Raw genomic sequence first — 17,666 nt, forward strand, 5'->3', positions numbered from 1 at the left:
CAAGATCCATAAACCTGGAAATCCTGGGCGCCCCATCATCTCAGGCATTGGCACCCTGACAGCAGGATTGTCTGGCTATGTAGACTCCCTCCTCAGGCCCTACGCTACCAGCACTCCCAGCTACCTTCGAGACACCACTGACTTCCTGAGGAAACTACAATCCATCGGTGATCTTCCTGATAACACCATCCTGGCCACTATGGATGTAGAAGCCCTCTACACCAACATTCCACACAAAGATGGACTACAAGCCGTCAAGAACACTATCCCCGATAATGTCACGGCTAACCTGGTGGCTGAACTTTGTGACTTTGTCCTTACCCATAACTACTTCACATTTGGGGACAATGTATACCTTCAGATCAGCGGCACTGCTATGGGTACCCGCATGGCCCCACAGTATGCCAACATTTTTATGGCTGATTTAGAACAACGCTTCCTCAGCTCTCGTCCCCTAAAGCCCCTACTCTACTTGCGCTATATTGATGACATCTTCATCATCTGGACCCATGGAAAAGAAGCCCTTGAGGAATTCCACCATGATTTCAACAATTTCCATCCCACCACCAACCTCAGCCTGGTCCAGTCCACACAAGAGATCCACTTCCTGGACACTACAGTGCTAATAAACAATGGTCACATAAACACCACCCTATACCGGAAACCTACTGACCGCTATTCCTACCTGCATGCCTCCAGCTTTCACCCTGACCACACCACACGATCCATCGTCTACAGCCAAGCTCTGCGATACAACCGCATTTGCTCCAACCCCTCAGACAGAGACAAACACCTACAAGATCTCTGTCAAGCTTTCTTACAACTACAATACCCACCTGCAGAAGTAAAGAAACAGATTGATAGAGCCAGAAGAGTTCCCAGAAGTTACCTACTACAGGACAGGCCTAACAAAGAAAATAACAGAACGCCACTAGCCGTCACCTTCAGCCCCCAACTAAAACCCCTCCAACGCATTATTAAGGATCTACAACCTATCCTAAAGGATGACCCAACACTCTCACAAATCTTGGGAGACAGGCCAGTCCTTGCCTACAGACAGCCCCGCAACCTGAAGCAAATACTCACCAACAACCACATACCACACAACAGAACCACTAACCCAGGAACTTATCCTTGCAACAAAGCCCGTTGCCAACTGTGTCCACATATCTATTCAGGGGACACCATCACAGGGCCTAATAACATCAGCCACACTATCAGAGGCTCGTTCACCTGCACATCCACCAATGTGATATATGCCATCATGTGCCAGCAATGCCCCTCTGCCATGTACATTGGTCAAACTGGACAGTCTCTACGTAAAAGAATAAATGGACACAAATCAGATGTCAAGAATTATAACATTCATAAACCAGTCGGAGAACACTTCAATCTCTCTGGTCACGCGATCACAGACATGAAGGTCGCTATCTTAAAACAAAAAAACTTCAAATCCAGACTCCAGCGAGAAACTGCTGAATTGGAATTCATTTGCAAATTGGATACTATTAATTTAGGCTTAAATAGAGACTTGGAGTGGCTAAGTCATTATGCAAGGTAGCCTGTTTCCTCTTGTTTTTTCCTACCCCCCCCCCCCAGATGTTCTGGTTTAACTTGGATTTTAACTTGAAGAGTGGTCAGTTTGGATGAGCTATTACCAGCAGGAGAGTGAGTTTGTGTGTGTATGGGGGTGGGGGGGATGTGAGAACCTGGATTTGTGCAGGAAATAGCCCAGCTTGATTGTCATGCACATTGTGTAAAGAGTTGTCACTTTGGATGGGCTATCACCAGCAGGAGAGTGAATTTGTGTGGGGGGGTGGAGGGTGAGAAAACCTGGATTTGTGCTGGAAGTCACTTTAGATAAGCTATTACCAGCAGGACAGTGGGGTGGGAATAGGTATTGTTTCATATTCTCTGTGTATATATAAAGCCTGCTGCAGTTTCCACGATATGCATCTGAGGAAGTGAGCTGTAGCTCACGAAAGCTCATGCTCAAATAAATTGGTTAGTCTCTAAGGTGCCACAAGTCCTCCTTTTCTTTTTGCGAATACAGACTAACACGGCTGTTACTCTGAAACCTAAAATGAGGGACAATCCCAGGAAAACCAGGACAGGTAGTAAACATGATTTGTAACCATGCTACCTGTGGATAATACCGTATTAGCAACCAGGGGGGCCAACCATGTATCTCCGTTACCAGAGACAGATTGGTGTAATGTGAATCAGAGCGTTTAAGGCCAGAAGGGACTCGCAGATCACTTAGGCTGACCTCCCATAAATCACGGGCCACCAACACCACCCAGCATCCGCACCCTAAACCCAACAACCATAATTAAAATTATAATATTACAACCCACAGGAGACTAGCCTATTACGTTCCACATGCAGAGAATGGGAGAGACCGAGGTGCACCAGTGCCTGATGCCCCTGCAATGGCAGGGAAATGATTAAGTGAGGTATACTTAGATAGTGTTGGCAAGTAACCCACACCCACATGCTATAGTGGGAAATGAACCCAGTTCAAAGTCATTGCCAATCTGACCTGGGGGGAAATTCCTTCTCAACCGTACACATAGTGATCATTTAGAAGCTGAGCATGAACCAGCCAGCCAAGCACCTGAGAGAATGCTCAATGCTGCCTTTGCCTATGTCACCAGTTTGACCAGGCCTCCTTCCCAACGCTCTGTGTGGTAGCCGAAATCCCAAGGTGCATTGCTCCACTGGGTGCTGGTGCCACTCAGTTTGCATTCTATCTCCTGCAGAGGCAGTTTGGGATAGCTGCTTAGATTTTCCCAGAATGCACAGACCCAAACACACTTAGGCAACATGGGAAATGCAGACACAACAAACTCGGTGGACACCTGTCTGAGGAAAAAAGCTCCGGTTGGGATGTTTGCCACGACTAGATCAGATGAGAGAGTCACAAAGTGGCTACAAAGCCCCAGTTGTACTTGTAGCCTAGATTGGTCATTATGCACCAAGGTGGGGTTGTGCAGTGTGGGGGGAAGCACAGGTAAAGCAGCCATGTCTGTGCTCTGAAGGTGGTCTTCCTGTCATCTCTAAACAAGCTGATCCATGATGGAGCTGTTGGAGGGTAGTGGGGTGTCAATTAGTTGTTGGGATCACTATGTGCTCAGTGCTTCTGCAGATTTACTGGCCAAGGAGGGTGGCAGAGGAGCACTGGCTGCTTTTCTTGCCCATAGCAATAAGCACAAACAAAGCCATTCATCCCACATATAATTTCTTACTCAAGCAAAACTTCCTCTAAAGTCAATGGAAATTTTGCCCAAAGACTACAGGACCAGACTCTAAATCAGTGGTTCTCAACCTATTTACCATTGTTGGTCGCATATGCAGCGCTCTATGTGTTATGTGGACCCCCCTCCCACAAACACCTACCTCTATGGCCATGAGGATGTCACATGGGCCGCAGCTGTGTGCCAATTGGGCCACAAGCAGCACCCGGGTTGAAAACCACTTCTCGAAATGCTCTGAAGAAATGTTTGTGTTTGGGCTTATCCCAGGGAATTTTTAAACAAATAAGACAGACAGTGAGGAAACATTTTAAAAACAAGTATTAACTAGGGCTGTCAAGCAATTAAAAAAATTAATCACGATTAATCGCACTGTTAAATAATAGAATACCATTTATTTAAATATTTTGTATGTTTTCCATATTTTCAAATATATTGATTTCAATTTCAACACAGAATACAAAGTGCACAGTGCTCACTTTATATTTATTTTTATTATAAATATTTGCACTGTAAAAAGAAAATAGTATTTTTCAATTCACTTAATACAAATACTGTAGTGCAAATCTCTTTATCATGAAAGGTGAACCTGCAAATGTAGAATTACGCACACAAAAAAACTGCGTTCAAAAATAAAACAATGTAAAACTGTAGAGTCTACAGGTCCACCCAGTTCTACTTCTTGTTCAGCCAGTCGCTCAGACAAACAATTTTGTTTACAAGTGCTTAAGATGGTGTTGCCCACTTCGTTACAATGTCACCTGAAAGTGAGAACAGGCATTTGCATGACACTGTTGTAGCCAGTGTTGCAAGATATTTACGTGCCAGATGCGCTAAAGATTCATATGTCCCTTCATGCTTCAACCACCATTCCAGAGGACATGCATCCATGCTGATGATGGGTTCTGCTCGATAACGATCCAAAACAGTGCAGACTGACATGTTCATTTTCATCATCTGAGTCAGATGCCACCAGCAGAAGGTTGATTTTCTTTTTTGGTGGTTCCAGTTCTGTAGTTTCTGCATTGGAGTGTTGTTCTTTTAAGACTTCCGAAAACATGCTCCACACCTCGTCCCTCTAAGATTTTGGAAGGTACTTCAGATTCTTAAACCTTGGGTCAAGTGCTATAGCTAGCTTTAAAAATCTCACACTGGTACCTTCTTTGCATTTTGTCAAATCTGCAGTTAAAGTGTTCTTAAAACGAATAACATGCTGGGTTATCATCCGAGAATGCTATAGCATGAAATTATGGCAGAATGTGAGTAAAACACAGACAAAACAGCAGGAGACATACAACTCTCCCCCAAGGAGTTCAGTCACAAATTTATTCAATGAATTTTTTTTAAACGAACATCATCAACATGGAAGCATGTCCTCTGGAATAGTGACCAAAGAACAAACGGGCATATGAATGTTCAGCATATCTGGAACGTAAATACCTTGCAATGCAGGCTACAAAAGTGCTATGCGAATACCTTTTCTCACTTTCAGGCGACATTGTAAATAAGAAGCAGGTAGCATTACCTCCCATAAATGTAAACAAACTTGTTTGTCTTAGCGATTGATTGAACAAGAAGTAGGACTAAGTGGACTTGTAGGCTCTAAAGTTTTACATACAAGTTTTTTTTTTTTTTGAGTGCAGTTATGTCACCAAAAATCTTTTATAAATTGCACTTTCACAATAAAGAAATTGCACTACAGTATTTCTATGAGGTGAATGGCAAAATACTATTTATTTTGTTTATCATTTTTATAGTGCAAATATTTGTAATCAAAAATAATAATATAATGTGAGCACTGCACACTTTATATTCTCTGTTGTAATTTAAATCAATATATTTGACAATGTAGAAAACATCCAAAATATTTAATAAATTTCAATTGGTATTCTATTGTTTAACAGTGCAATTAAAACTGTGATTAATATTTTTAGTTAATTGCATGAGTTAATGGTGATTATATTAACTAAATTTTACTATTCTAGAATTCTAATATTAACTAAACAGGAACGATATTAACTCCAGTTTCTACTTACACTGACCTGTCATCAACAGATGATATTCAGTACTTTCATACACACCCGCATGTGCATCCTAATCATCATAACCATAAGTGAGTAGAACAGCAGAATTTGGTTCTAATTGTCCTCTTTCACACCTGTGTTTTGAAGTTAAGCATTTTTACAAAGGAAATTGGCAGCTAAATTTGAGTTACTTACAAAAGGGAAGATGCAAGTTTAATATAGTATGCATTTGTTTTGCCAAAGCAGTGCTCTAGGATAGTGAGTTATATATACATGAGACTGGTTTACAGGCCATCTACTCTTCATGCTTTGGTATATTTGTCTTGGAAGAAATATTTGTGGACTAACAACATTTTATAATAATATGGTTACATAAATTTAATCTTACTTGTTACCCAACAATTGTATGCACCTACAAAGCAAGGCTTCTTATCTACTGGCTGATTCTTTGCCTGACACAGAACAATACAATATTATCCCCTGAAATTATATAACCAGGACAAAGCTTAAAATAGTGCTAAGAATTAACTTAAAAGGGCAGATCCTCAGCGGATGTACATTATCACAGCTGCATTAAAATCAATGGAGTTGTGACAATATGCACCACCTGAGGAGCTGTGCCAAAGTATATAATTAATGAATCCCCATGTCAATTCCATTATTCGTGGGTTATCATAAATTGACTTAATTATTTTTTTTCTGATTTATGATCCAAAGATTTCAAACAACTATTGTTTTAAAGAAATAAATCGAGAAACATTTCACAGGCGCTACTCTCATGTTTCAAACATGGTCAGTTTTAACAACACTCTGGAAGGCACTTAATGGTTTGCGGGCTGTGGGAAATGTAGCTAACAACTCCAAGCAGCCGTCACCAAGGTTACGGGTAAAGCTTTTCTGAAGACAAAATGCACGTGAGGCTGATTCGCTGGTGACAATGTTTAAGTGGCCCGCTGAGCTCTAGGTGGAGCCAGGGAGCGTTTAGTGCTTTCAGCGCGTTCAGAAGTACTCCCAGGACACATTTATAATCGCAATGAATTAACTCTTGGGGAGGGTAATGGTGGGAGGATCACGCCCCCAGGGAAGCCTAGAGACGCTGTGCTGTACTTTTGGCCGCCTCCCATCCCAGGGGCCGGATGATTACATGGTAGCATTAGTGCAACACACTCTGCTAAGCGTCAGAGGGGAACAGCAGATCAGGCTTCCTGGCTTTAAGGAAGGCCGGATTAACCTTTTATGGGCTCACCGCCAAACATATTTGTGGGCCCCCCTGAGGGCAATGGAGCATGGTGCAAGGGGGTCGGTCCCTGAAGCGAGCGGCTGGCCAGTGGCAATGGGGCAACCACCCAGCCCAGTGCTGCCAGCGTGCCCCTTTCCCTGGGGCAGGCCCATGCTGTACCACACAGCTCTCCCACCCAACCCTGGGCCCCCAACTCCCTATGGCCAGCAGTGCAGCCAGGTCTGGTCTCAGGGCAGGGAATTATTCTGGCCCCTCAGGAGTGGCAAGATCAGCCAGGCCAGGGCCTTCCCCAGCCAGGCTCCCTCGTCGGCACCCACTTGCCTGGAGGGGCCCAGCGAAGCACCCCCGCACTGGACTGCCCACCTCCCCACAACTGGCGGAGATTGACCAGGCTTCTGCGCCAGACCCAGGCAGCGCAGCTGGGGGGAGACAGCCGGGGCCCCACAGGTGGTGGGAAGCAGAGACTGCCCGGAGTCGGAGGTGCGCTGGGGTCTGGCCAAGGGGCAGAGAGGAGCCCTTGGCTGGCTGGCCAGCAGGCTGAGAGAAGCAAGGGGTGGGCAGGGGTGGGTGAGGGTTGAGCTGCCGGGGTCTCCGGGCGCAGTGCCGGGGGGAGCAGGCCGGGGCCCCTTCTGAGCCTGGGCATGATGCCATCGTAAACCCAGTACTGGCTCTAGGGGAAGGGTTGGGTGGCCGGGGGGAACAGATCTCACACACATCAACACACACAGGGACAGCTAGGCTGCAGCCAGCTCTCCGAAGAGCACGCGTGTCGGTGTCACGCTGCCTCAGGTCTCTCCACTAATGAGTGACCGGAGCACGCTGAGGACAGACCAGTCTCCCGTTCTGGGCGGAGCCCCTTAGGGCACAGGGGCAGCTGCGGCGGCGTCTCCGACTTTCTCTGCAGGTGCTGGCACATAGATCGTGTGAGCCCCCGTGTGCCATTCAACTGTCCGCCAGGAGCAGGGATCCCTCCTCCTTCCCTGCCTCCCCCCAGGGACAGGGATCCCGCCTGGTCTGCTTCTTCCACGGTCAAGGATCCCTCCTGCTCCCCGCTGCCGGGGAGAGGGATACCGCCCGCTCTTCCCCCCACCCCCCGCAGGGAACAGGGATCCCACCTGCTCTTCCCCCCGCAGGGGACGGGGATCCCGCCTGTTCCGCCCCCCCACCCCGCAGGGGACGGGGATCCCGCCTGTTCCGCCCCCCCACCCCGCAGGGGACGGGGATCCCGCCTGTTCCGGCCCCCCACCCCGCAGGGGACGGGGATCCCGCCTGCTCCCCGAGTGGTGACTCGCGCATGCCCCAGGCGGGGGCGCCTCACTGGTCCCCCAGCAGAGCGAGCCGGCGGCGCTGGCGGGCAGGCCGCGCGCAGGGGAGCCGTGGCCGGGTCCGCGGGCCGCAGCGCCCCGTGTGGCCGGGTACTTACTGCGCAGCAGGACCCTGCCGAAGAGGCTCCGGTCCCGGTGCAGGGTGTTGCAGTTCCAGCGGTGCTGGCGGAACTGGTGCTGACACTCCGCCGTCCACTCCGCCACGCCCAGCCCGATGGAGCGCATGGCCTCGGGGTGCCGCTGGCACAGCTGCCGCTGCCGGCTCACCAAGCCCGGCACGTTGTCACACATCACCCGCGACGAGCCCACCGCCCCCATGTACCTGCGGGGAGCAAAGGCGCACAGGCAGCGGGGGCGAGGAGTGGGGCCCGCGGGCGAGCGACGATGCGTGTGGGGACAGGCTCAGCTGGGGCGGGGGGGGAGGGGGGGAGGCACGGACCGGGGGGAAGCTACTGCAGAGGGGGAGGATGAGCTAGGAGGAGGGCACTGACTGGAGATGGGCAGTTCCTGGGAGTGGGGAGCTCCTGGGGAGGGCACTGAATGGGGAACTGTTGGAGAGACCCTGGCTGGGAATGGGGAGTTACTGGGGAGGGCACTGACTGCAGAGCGGGGCTGAGCTATCAGGGAGAGCAGAGTGGGACTGGTACAGGGATACGGGCCCTTCTGCCTGGCTGTTTGCCAGGAGCCGGTGCGGCTTTCAGTGCTCAGTTGGGATCCCTCCGCCTTCCCCTTATTCTCCTCCAAGGAGCAAAGGCCGCAGAGCGGCTGGCTAAGTCGGCTCTTGCTGGGCCTACATTCTGATCAGCCTCTCTTCCGGAGCCCGTTTAATGTAGAGTCTAATTGACAGCCGCATTTGCTTTTTTGGTAGAAATCCTTTCAAAATCGTTTGCCTGCTGTGTAATTCCTACCGAGCCTTGGGAAGAACCAAAAACTCCTTTGTAGCGCCTTACTTTGGTTTTTGTCATTTTTGTTCTTAAATTACATCATCATCTGTATCCAGATGTTCGCTATTAGCCCTGAAATGTTTAGAAAGGTACCTTTTATAAAACCCAAACCGCCATGGCTGACTTTTCAAGCGATCAAACAGGAGCAAATGTCTTTTTTCTGCGTTTTCATTAGTTTATATGATCATCAAATCGTTAAAGCTGTTATTTGCAACAAATATATAGATTTTCGGTAACAGGTAAAAGACAACGTGACAAAAAGTCCTTGCAATGAATAATGTTTATGCACCTATGGAACAGAAATAGCAATTGAATTGAAAAATGGCCAGTCTGATCAATCAACCTTTGATCCAGTGTCAGCCCTGTCAACGTTAAATGCACTCCCTGGTGACTATGTTTACAAGGGGAAGTTTAACTCCTCTTCCTCAATGAGGTTTGTCTGTTTTGTTTTAAGACCCCATTTTCTGAAGCAAATCTCTGATTTAGGCTCCCCCTTAATTAGCCTTGTGTTTTGCAGCTAGCTTAGAAGTATCACAACCAGCTCAAATATCTTTTGAACTAGGATCTGTGGTCCCCGTAGGCTTCCCCGCTATTCATTTGGAGGTTTTAGTTCAGCGATGAGAAGCTTTTTTTTTTCTCCTGGAGGAGGGGCTGGAGGGAATCGAGGGTCTGAACAAAATTCTGCTCTAGACTATTCTGACAATTCATGTAAGGGAATGAACATGGAGGGAAGGCAGTAAACAAACGTGTGTTACACACACGTATGCAACTTTGTCCTAGAACAAACTGCACCATGCCTCTTACTTTCATCGATTCATTTGGCCAGTGTGTTGTTACCCCAGAGATTTTCTGACAAGCTTATTTTCAGCTGTCATTTTACATGCAAAATAAGTAAATAAAAGAGCAAGGATATTCAATCAAGGAGAATTAATCAGATATATCCTTGAACCTGAAACGATGCAAAAACTTGTTGCATGCCATAAGCAATATCTTCATACATTTCCTTCTGCCAATTCTTACATGGATTCTATATATAGTTGGTGATAGGAGCTCTGCGGGGCGTATTTTAATCAACCTCCAACTGACTCAGCTGTTACTGTCCATGCTAAAAGCTCTGATCAGTCCTCAAATCAAAGAGTCCTCCTTAGATATGTAGTAAGACAGACGTTTAATTGTTAAGGATGGGGACGGAGGAGTGGGAGCTGGGAAGGAAAAGAGAAGTTGAGAGAAGACATAGGATAATTTGGATTGATTTAACATTGGAGTTTTTGTATGTGAACAGCCGGCGGCGATAAATTTTTCTGTGATCATTAAAGGGGGGGGAGGGTTCAATTCTTCTAGTTTACCATTAATTTTATCCCACCTTACCCAAGAGCAAATAACCCCTTGTAACTGCAGAACTTACCACCACGAAGAAGTGACTTCTGGGGTTTCCCAGAACAAGATCAGTGGAACCGCAAACCAGATCCCAAAGCGAAAGTTCATATTAGAAACACTTCACTCCTCATCAGTTCTAATGCGAAGGGCGGAGGAAATCCCATGAAACAAAAACTACTGACACAGAGGCAAATGCACCTTGAGGACTTCTCTCCTCACTGGATCAAGAGTCTCACCATTCCCATGTCACGGTTGCCAGAGGTCAGATTTACTGATACGCTCTGTAATGTGTCTGTGCAGAACTCCGGAGTCTGCTCAATTTGTCCAGAATCACATCCTCAAGAGGGGCAACAAGATCAATTCCGCTCTCATCCTTCTTCCTTGCCCTGATGCAGCTCTTCCGCAGTCAGAGCAAATCTGAGGGGCTGGTGTGAGTTGCTTACAGACTGGGTAGGTTCTGCCTTTCGCTCTTTCTTAACTCTGATGGATGAAATGATGTCAAGAGACATTGGAGGAGGTAACACCTCTGATTAGAGAAGGAATCCCGATGAGCCAGTTGCTTTCCAATAACCTTAAATCCAAACAGAGTTAGTTCAAACCCTGCACAGTTACCAAACACTGCACGGGATACGTTACCATTGAGAATGCAGCAGTGAAGTCGCCAAACAACGGAAAATACTTAGCACTTCTCAATATTTTATATCAATACATAATGTTTTAGTATTTCCTTCACATCTCTGTATGGTATGATAGGAACAGACACGCCATATGAACTATGCAACTCGACTGTAACATTATATATAAGAAACAGAGAGAAAATATTTCCATGTTTTTTGTTTATCTTAATAATCTCAGCCCTAGGAAATTAGGAAGGGGAATGATCTAAATTCTTCACATCTGAGGACACTAACTGTAACTGACCAAGGTGATTCTGTAAAAGAATAGAGACCGGGTGAAATGAAGAATACAATGCAGCAAGCACATTTAAGTGTTAAAACTGGGTACCATTTTATTTAACACGCTGAGGTCTTATTCGTGTAAATGTTACCCCGATTCCTAGCAAAGGAGCTTCCTCTTCCCACCTGACTTTTGACCCTAACAGTCTACTCCAAATTGTACTCTTCAGACAACAGTCTGGCAGGGAACAACTGGTAAAAACAAACACATTGAAAATAGTCAGGACAGCTCACATGACAGCGGTTCACAAGCAAGCATCCATATTGCACACGTTTAGTGTGTGAATAACTGTGCTTAGCTCCTTCAAGTGCCACCTGGAAACAAGTCAGCTGTCCGGGTCAATTGTTGCTTTCAAATTACGTTTAAAACTTTGCCCAGACAAACAGAACATCTCTCACTAAATTGTTGTTGCAAAGCAATTGGCGGGGAGGGGTTCAAATACCATCTATTGAAGATCAAATTAAACTTCCCTAAGGGAGTGGGGCGACGGAGAGAATAAACGCTCTGAAAGGTGACTGGATTGCAAATTTAGGACCTGATCCAACTCCTGTTGCAGTCAGTGGGAATTTTTCCATTGATGTCAATGGAAGTTGGACCAGGTCCTTGGGCAGCCGGCTTGGGGCAGGCTGTTATCTAAGATAGTGAAGCAGCGAAAAACCAAGCAAGCCCACTTCTCGCTAGGCTTGACGGGGCTACAGCATCTCGTCCAGGCTAGAGATTTCTTCCCCTGAAGCATCATTCCGGGTGAGAATCGACCGCACCAGTTTAAATGCCGCGGAACTGAAACAGGAGTTGGTCGCTGCCACCCCAAGACAGGTTTATACCCCCCACCCCGCATGATCAATGCATTCGTCACCCATCTGCTTTCAGAGGGGAGAGAAGCCCAGGCGCTGCGTGGTGCAGGGAAAGGCACCTCGGGCCGTGCTGCTAGCAGGATTTTATCATCTGGCTCAGCCAAAGGGGCAGGGAGCGATCAACGATCACTCCTAGCTAGCCCACAAGTCTGTGCCTCTAGCCAGCTGGAGACGGGCAGAGATCGAGCTCGACCAAGGCACTAGAGCCGGGAGCCTACAAGCAGAGAAACTCTGCAGGGATCTACATAGACCAGAAAGTGAAGATGCTTCCCTGGAACTGGAAGTTTGTATCCTCCAGGGCACTGAGGAGGGATTTGAAGGCTTCCGTATGGCAATTGTTAAACTGAAACTGGGCTTTCCGCTCCCAGCGAGTACATCGAGAAATAACGGTAGAGGAAACCGTGTCCAGCTGCCAAGCCAGCTTGGCGCAGCCAGACCCGGGGCAGACTGAACAAATCCGGCCCCTCAGTCCTCTGCAGTGACTGACTGGCCAAGGGAGACGCAGTTCACCCGATGGGGAGGCAGAAGAAATGACCTCGCCTGAAGCAGGCGGGCTGCGAAGGCCCCCGGGGCTGATAACCCCAGTTCAGGAGAGACCATGGAGGTTTTTTAAATGTATGAGTATAAAACCTTTCCGGAGAAAGGCAGGCGGCTGAACACATCAGACACAGGGAAAGACACTGCTGGGCAGGAGCCAGGTTCCCTCCCGCAGCCTGCTGCCCAGCCACCATCCCCTGCGCTTCTCCCGCCGCCACCCCAGGAGAGCCCCCTCTGCTTGCACCCGCCCGCTGTTGCCCGGGAGTCGCCCCTCGGCAAAGGGTGTGTGCTTACCACCTGGTGCGTACGGTACACTGCCGGTGAAGACAGGGCAGGTGTTATAGTCTTGCCATTGCTTGTCTCCTGTTTCTTACCTGCCCCTCTTTCCTCAAGCCCCCTCCCTTTAAAAACAAACAAACACGAGGGCGGGCTTTTTAGGCCGGGATTTGAGCCTAAGGGAGGGAAGCACCCACAATCCATTGCGTTTTAATGTGATTTGGGGGCCTAAATCCGTAGGATCCTTTGAAATGTTTTTAAATCGGTTTCCTGTTGTACAGGCTGGGGATGGTTTATAAGTAACATTTCCTTTAGGGAAGCAATCCAGGTTGGTACACTAGGGCTTTCCAGGTTTGCGCCGGTACCATTTAGTGGCGGAGTTCACTTACCTTCTACCAAGACTGTCCTGAGACTGAACAGGGACCACATTCCCATGGCCCTGCGTATCACTGCTCCAGGGGCAGCTCCTGAGCTCAGGTAGGCCAGCATAAATCCTGATGCACTTCAGTGGAATTGCTCGTTTTACGCCGGTGTAATGGAAGAAAATGTGAGTTCCTGTCTTTGCAGTGACAGTCATGTCTCCCTAAATGAGTGATTGTACATGGGCGTGACAAACAAGGCAGGAGCTGCCCCTTTGTCTCTTTGGATGTGATAAGCTCAATGTTGTATAGGGCAGATTTCCCTAACCCAGGGCCGCCCTAGCCATCATGGTGCCCTACGCAGTCCCCGGGCAGCCACAAGAGCCTTAAACAGCGCTTTGGCCTTGACTCTCCCTTGTACAACTGAGTTCCCCTTCCTTTAGTTTGGTCCCGTTTTGGCACAAGCACCCACTAAAGAGAGATGGCCAATAAACAGGGTTGGTTCAAACTCCTTCATCTGCAAAAGGACAAGTGTAGGACATGCTATACGTAGAACCTCAGAGGTATGAACACTTTGGGAATGAAGGCTGTTCCTAACTCTGAAAGGCTCAAACAAAACATTATGGTGGTTCTTTCAAAAGCATACAACTGAACTTTGATTTAATACAGCTTTGAAACTTTACTATGCAGAATTTAAATGCTGCTTTTGACCATTTTAACTTAAATGAAACAGGTACAGAAAGTTTCCTTAAAATATTTTTGTTAACTTTCCCATTTTTTAGTAGTTTACTTTAAACACACTACCGTACTGGGTTTTTTTTTTTTTTTTTGAGGGGGAGGGGGGAGAGAAGGGGATGTCTCTGGAACTGCCTGATTGCATACTTCTGGTTCCAAATGAGGTGTCAGGTTTCAGAGTAGCAGCCATGTTAGTCTGTATCTGCAAAAAGAAAAGGAGGACTTGTGGCACCTTAGAGACTAACAAATTTATTTGAGCATAAGCTTTGGTGAGCTACAGCTCACTTCATTGGAGGTGTGTGGTTGACCAGTCAGTTTGTAACTCTGGTGTTCATAACTCTGAGGCTCTACTGTAAATGTTTCAGAGAAAAACAGCAATATTGAAGCAAGTCTACTATGGAGGACTGATGGCCTGAAGGGATTTGCTGTGGGTGATGAAGTCTTTATCAAGATAACTCGTTTAAATCCAGCCCCCTTTGCTTGTAACTTGAAGTCATTAGATTCTGAAGACTGTTTGGTGGCCCTATTAGTGTGAGCTGAGTTCCTGGAAAGCATGTGTCTGTGTCACAAAGCCATTTTAACAATTTACACTGATTTCAATCCCAGCTGAGGGTCCTAGAAAATGAAATACCGCCCCTCTGCTCTACACCTGGTCAGTCCAGTCCATGGTTAAGGAACATTTGTGGGGCAGGGAAGGGAAGCCATTGTGATAGCTGTTGGGATAAAGGGCTTCAGTATTCTGGGCTATCAATTAACACTTTTCCTGAATGCTAAATTCATTATTTAAAATGCAAATCATTAAGGATCTAGATGCATAATGCATAATAGAATTGAAACTTGGCAAATGTAGTTCTTTGGAACACCGAATATAGGGTATGATGAATTTACTACTATGAATACTTTTGATTATTTAGGAGCTAAACAAGCATCTTTAAAATTAAACATGGCCAGCAAAGAATTGTAGCACTGAAATGGGATGTATGAAAAAGCCCATCTCAAACAAACATACATCATCCTACTCTGAAGTCTGATTTCTTCAGATCACAAACAAATTAGTGGGTCAGGTGTAAGATTTAACAGTTCAGAAGGAAATGTTCGTTTTGCATTTCATTTCCTTCCAACTGAAAGGAACATCCAGAAACCTGATATAGCATAGCTTGGATTTCAAAATTACTGACACAAAGTAACATTAGAGCAAGCTTTTGGAGTGTATAGGCTCCATTTATCCACACTGAGAAGTTATGAATCACACACTATCTGTGCCACCAGTAGGCAGCCTCCATATTTCCAGATATATAAAACTTGCTTCAGATGCATAAAGAGAGCATGAATGATGGTGTAAAGATAGGAGAGTGAGGTAATCCCTGGCAGAGTGAAGGGATAAGGAAGCAATAAGAAACAATATCCAGGATGTAGAGAAGGCAAAGCTGGGCAGGACCTGCAAGTGCAGATGAGCAGGCTAATCTTCAGTGGACAAAGCATTGACAATTTAGGGATCCGGAAAGAGTAGTGACATGGTCAGATCAAATGAGCAAGGAGGAAAATAGCAGCAGTATTTTAGGCAGACTGGAGAGAAGCAATATTAATTAAGCCAGAGATGAGGTGATAACAGTAACCATGGCAGGAGAAAGTCAGGCAGCCAGTAGAACAATCCCCCCTTTCAAATCCCTCTTCCCTGAAAGACCTGTCTATACTGCAGCCCAGGTGAACAGCTAGGGAAGACTGTGGAGAGGGGTCATCTTTTCTCTCCTCCATGAAACCTAGAACTGTCTCAAACAGCAATAATCCATAGTTTAAAGATGCTGCGTAAGTGTTCTGGCACTCTACAAGAGTTTGTTAATGTAACTGACACGAATGAATGGATTAGAATGGAAGATCTGAGGACACTGACACTAAATGAAATGGAGGGTGGCAGTGTCAAAACCTACTTCTGAAAATTGTGTTAAAACTAACTATGTAAATATCTTCAGCCTTCTAGAGTAAGTAGAGTCTTGTGAAATTTTGAATTTTTAGGCTTATGATTTTTATTTTCTGCTTTATTCTGGTAGGACTACTCCTGGTAAAAGATGTTTCTTCTGCACACTCTAGTGTTTCATAGAATCATAGAATATCAGGGTTGGAAGGGACCTCAGGAGGTCATCTAGTCTAACCCCCTGCTCAAAGCAGGACCAATCCCCAACTAAATCATCCCAGCCACGGCTTTGTCAAGCCTGGCCTTAAAAATACCTAAGGAAGGAGATTCCACCACCTCCCTAGGTAACGTATTCCAGTGTTTCACCACCCTCCTAGTGACAAAGTTTTTCCTAATATCCAACCTAAACCTCCCCCACTGCAACTTGAGACCATTACTCCTTGTTCGGTCATCAGCTACCACTGAGAACAGTCTAGATCTATCCTCTTTGGAACCCCCTTTCAGGTAGTTGAAAACAGCTATCAAATCCCCCCTCATTCTTCTCTTCCAAAGACTAAACAATCCCAGTTCCCTCAGCCTCTCCTCATAAGTCATGTGTTCCAGTCCCCTAATCATTTTTGTTGCCCTCCGCTGGACTCTTTCCAATTTTTCCACATCCTTCTTGTAGTGTGGTGCCCAAAACTGGACACAGTACTCCAGATGAGGCCTCACCCATGTCAAATAGAGGGGAATGATCACGTCCCTCGATCTACTGGCAATGCTCATACTTATACAGCCCAAAATGCCGTTAGCCTTCTTGGCAACAAGGGCACACTGTTGACTCATATCCAGCTTCTCGTCCACTGTAACCCCTAGGTCCTTTTCTGCAGAACTGCTGCCCTACCCACTCAGTCCCTAGTCTGTAGCAGTGCATGGGATTCTTCCGTCGTAAGTGCAGGACCCTGCACTTGTCCTTGTTGAACCTCATCAGATTTCTTTTGGCCCAATCCTCCAATTTGTCTAGGTCCCTCTGTATCCTATCCCTCCCCTCCAGCGTATCTACCTCTCCTCCCAGTTTAGTGTCATCCGCAAACTTGCTGAGGGTGCAATCCACACCATCCTCCAGATCATTTATGAAGATATTGAACAAAACCGGTCCCAGGACCGACCCTTGGGGCACTCCACTTGATACCGGCTGCCAACTAGACATGGAGCCATTGATTACTACCGGTTGAGCCTGACAATCTAGCCAACTTTCTATCCACCTTATAGTCCATTCATCCAGCCCATACTTCTTTAACTTGCTGGCAAGAATACTGTGGGAGATGTGTCAAAAGCTTTGCTAAAGTCAAGGAACAACACCCTTTCCCCTCATCCACAGAGCCAGTTATCTCATCATAGAAGGCAATTAGATTAGTCAGGCATGACTTGCCCTTGGTGAATCCATGCTGACTGTTCCTGATCACTTTCCTCTCCTCTAAGTGCTTCAGAATTGATTCCTTGAGGACCTGCTCCATGATTTTTCCAGGGACTGAGGTGAGGCTGACTGGTCTGTAGTTCCCAGGATCCTCCTTCTTCCCTTTTTTAAAGTGTTTGATTGAAGTATCACTTTGTGCATTTAATTATTGCTGTATTACAATCCCTGACTCTGTTTTGGATTTTGACATATTGGATTTATGATAACATAATTGCTCTTTCTGATTATGCTGTGCACGCAAAAAATTTTACATCAGTTGAAAGGGTTTATTCTGCTCACATTGCGCACTATGAGGAAAGGATGGGACATTGAATCGTTTGTCTTTGCTGATCTGCTCTATGGCATTAGGATCAGATTTTGAAATATGAGCATCAGAAGTTAAGCACCTCAATCTCTACGTAAGCACTTAAATAAAG

General features: G+C 46.5%; 1 protein-coding gene across 1 annotated transcript in view; it reads right to left on the reverse strand.

Annotated features, from left to right (window-relative positions):
- Positions 1–10,272, reverse strand: part of WNT2 (Wnt family member 2) — a 53,001-nt gene extending 42,729 nt beyond the window's left edge. The window contains exons 1-2 of the mRNA XM_073331631.1: positions 10,193–10,272; positions 7,942–8,165 (exon numbers count right to left, since the gene is read on the reverse strand). Coding sequence (XP_073187732.1) covers positions 7,942–8,165; positions 10,193–10,272 — 304 coding nt within the window. The remainder of the gene's footprint in view (positions 1–7,941; positions 8,166–10,192) is intronic.
- Between the last annotated feature and the right edge of the window lie 7,394 nt (positions 10,273–17,666).

The sequence above is a fragment of the Lepidochelys kempii genome, chromosome 1 (genome assembly GCF_965140265.1).
Source record: "Lepidochelys kempii isolate rLepKem1 chromosome 1, rLepKem1.hap2, whole genome shotgun sequence".
Classification (NCBI taxonomy): domain Eukaryota; kingdom Metazoa; phylum Chordata; order Testudines; family Cheloniidae; genus Lepidochelys; species Lepidochelys kempii.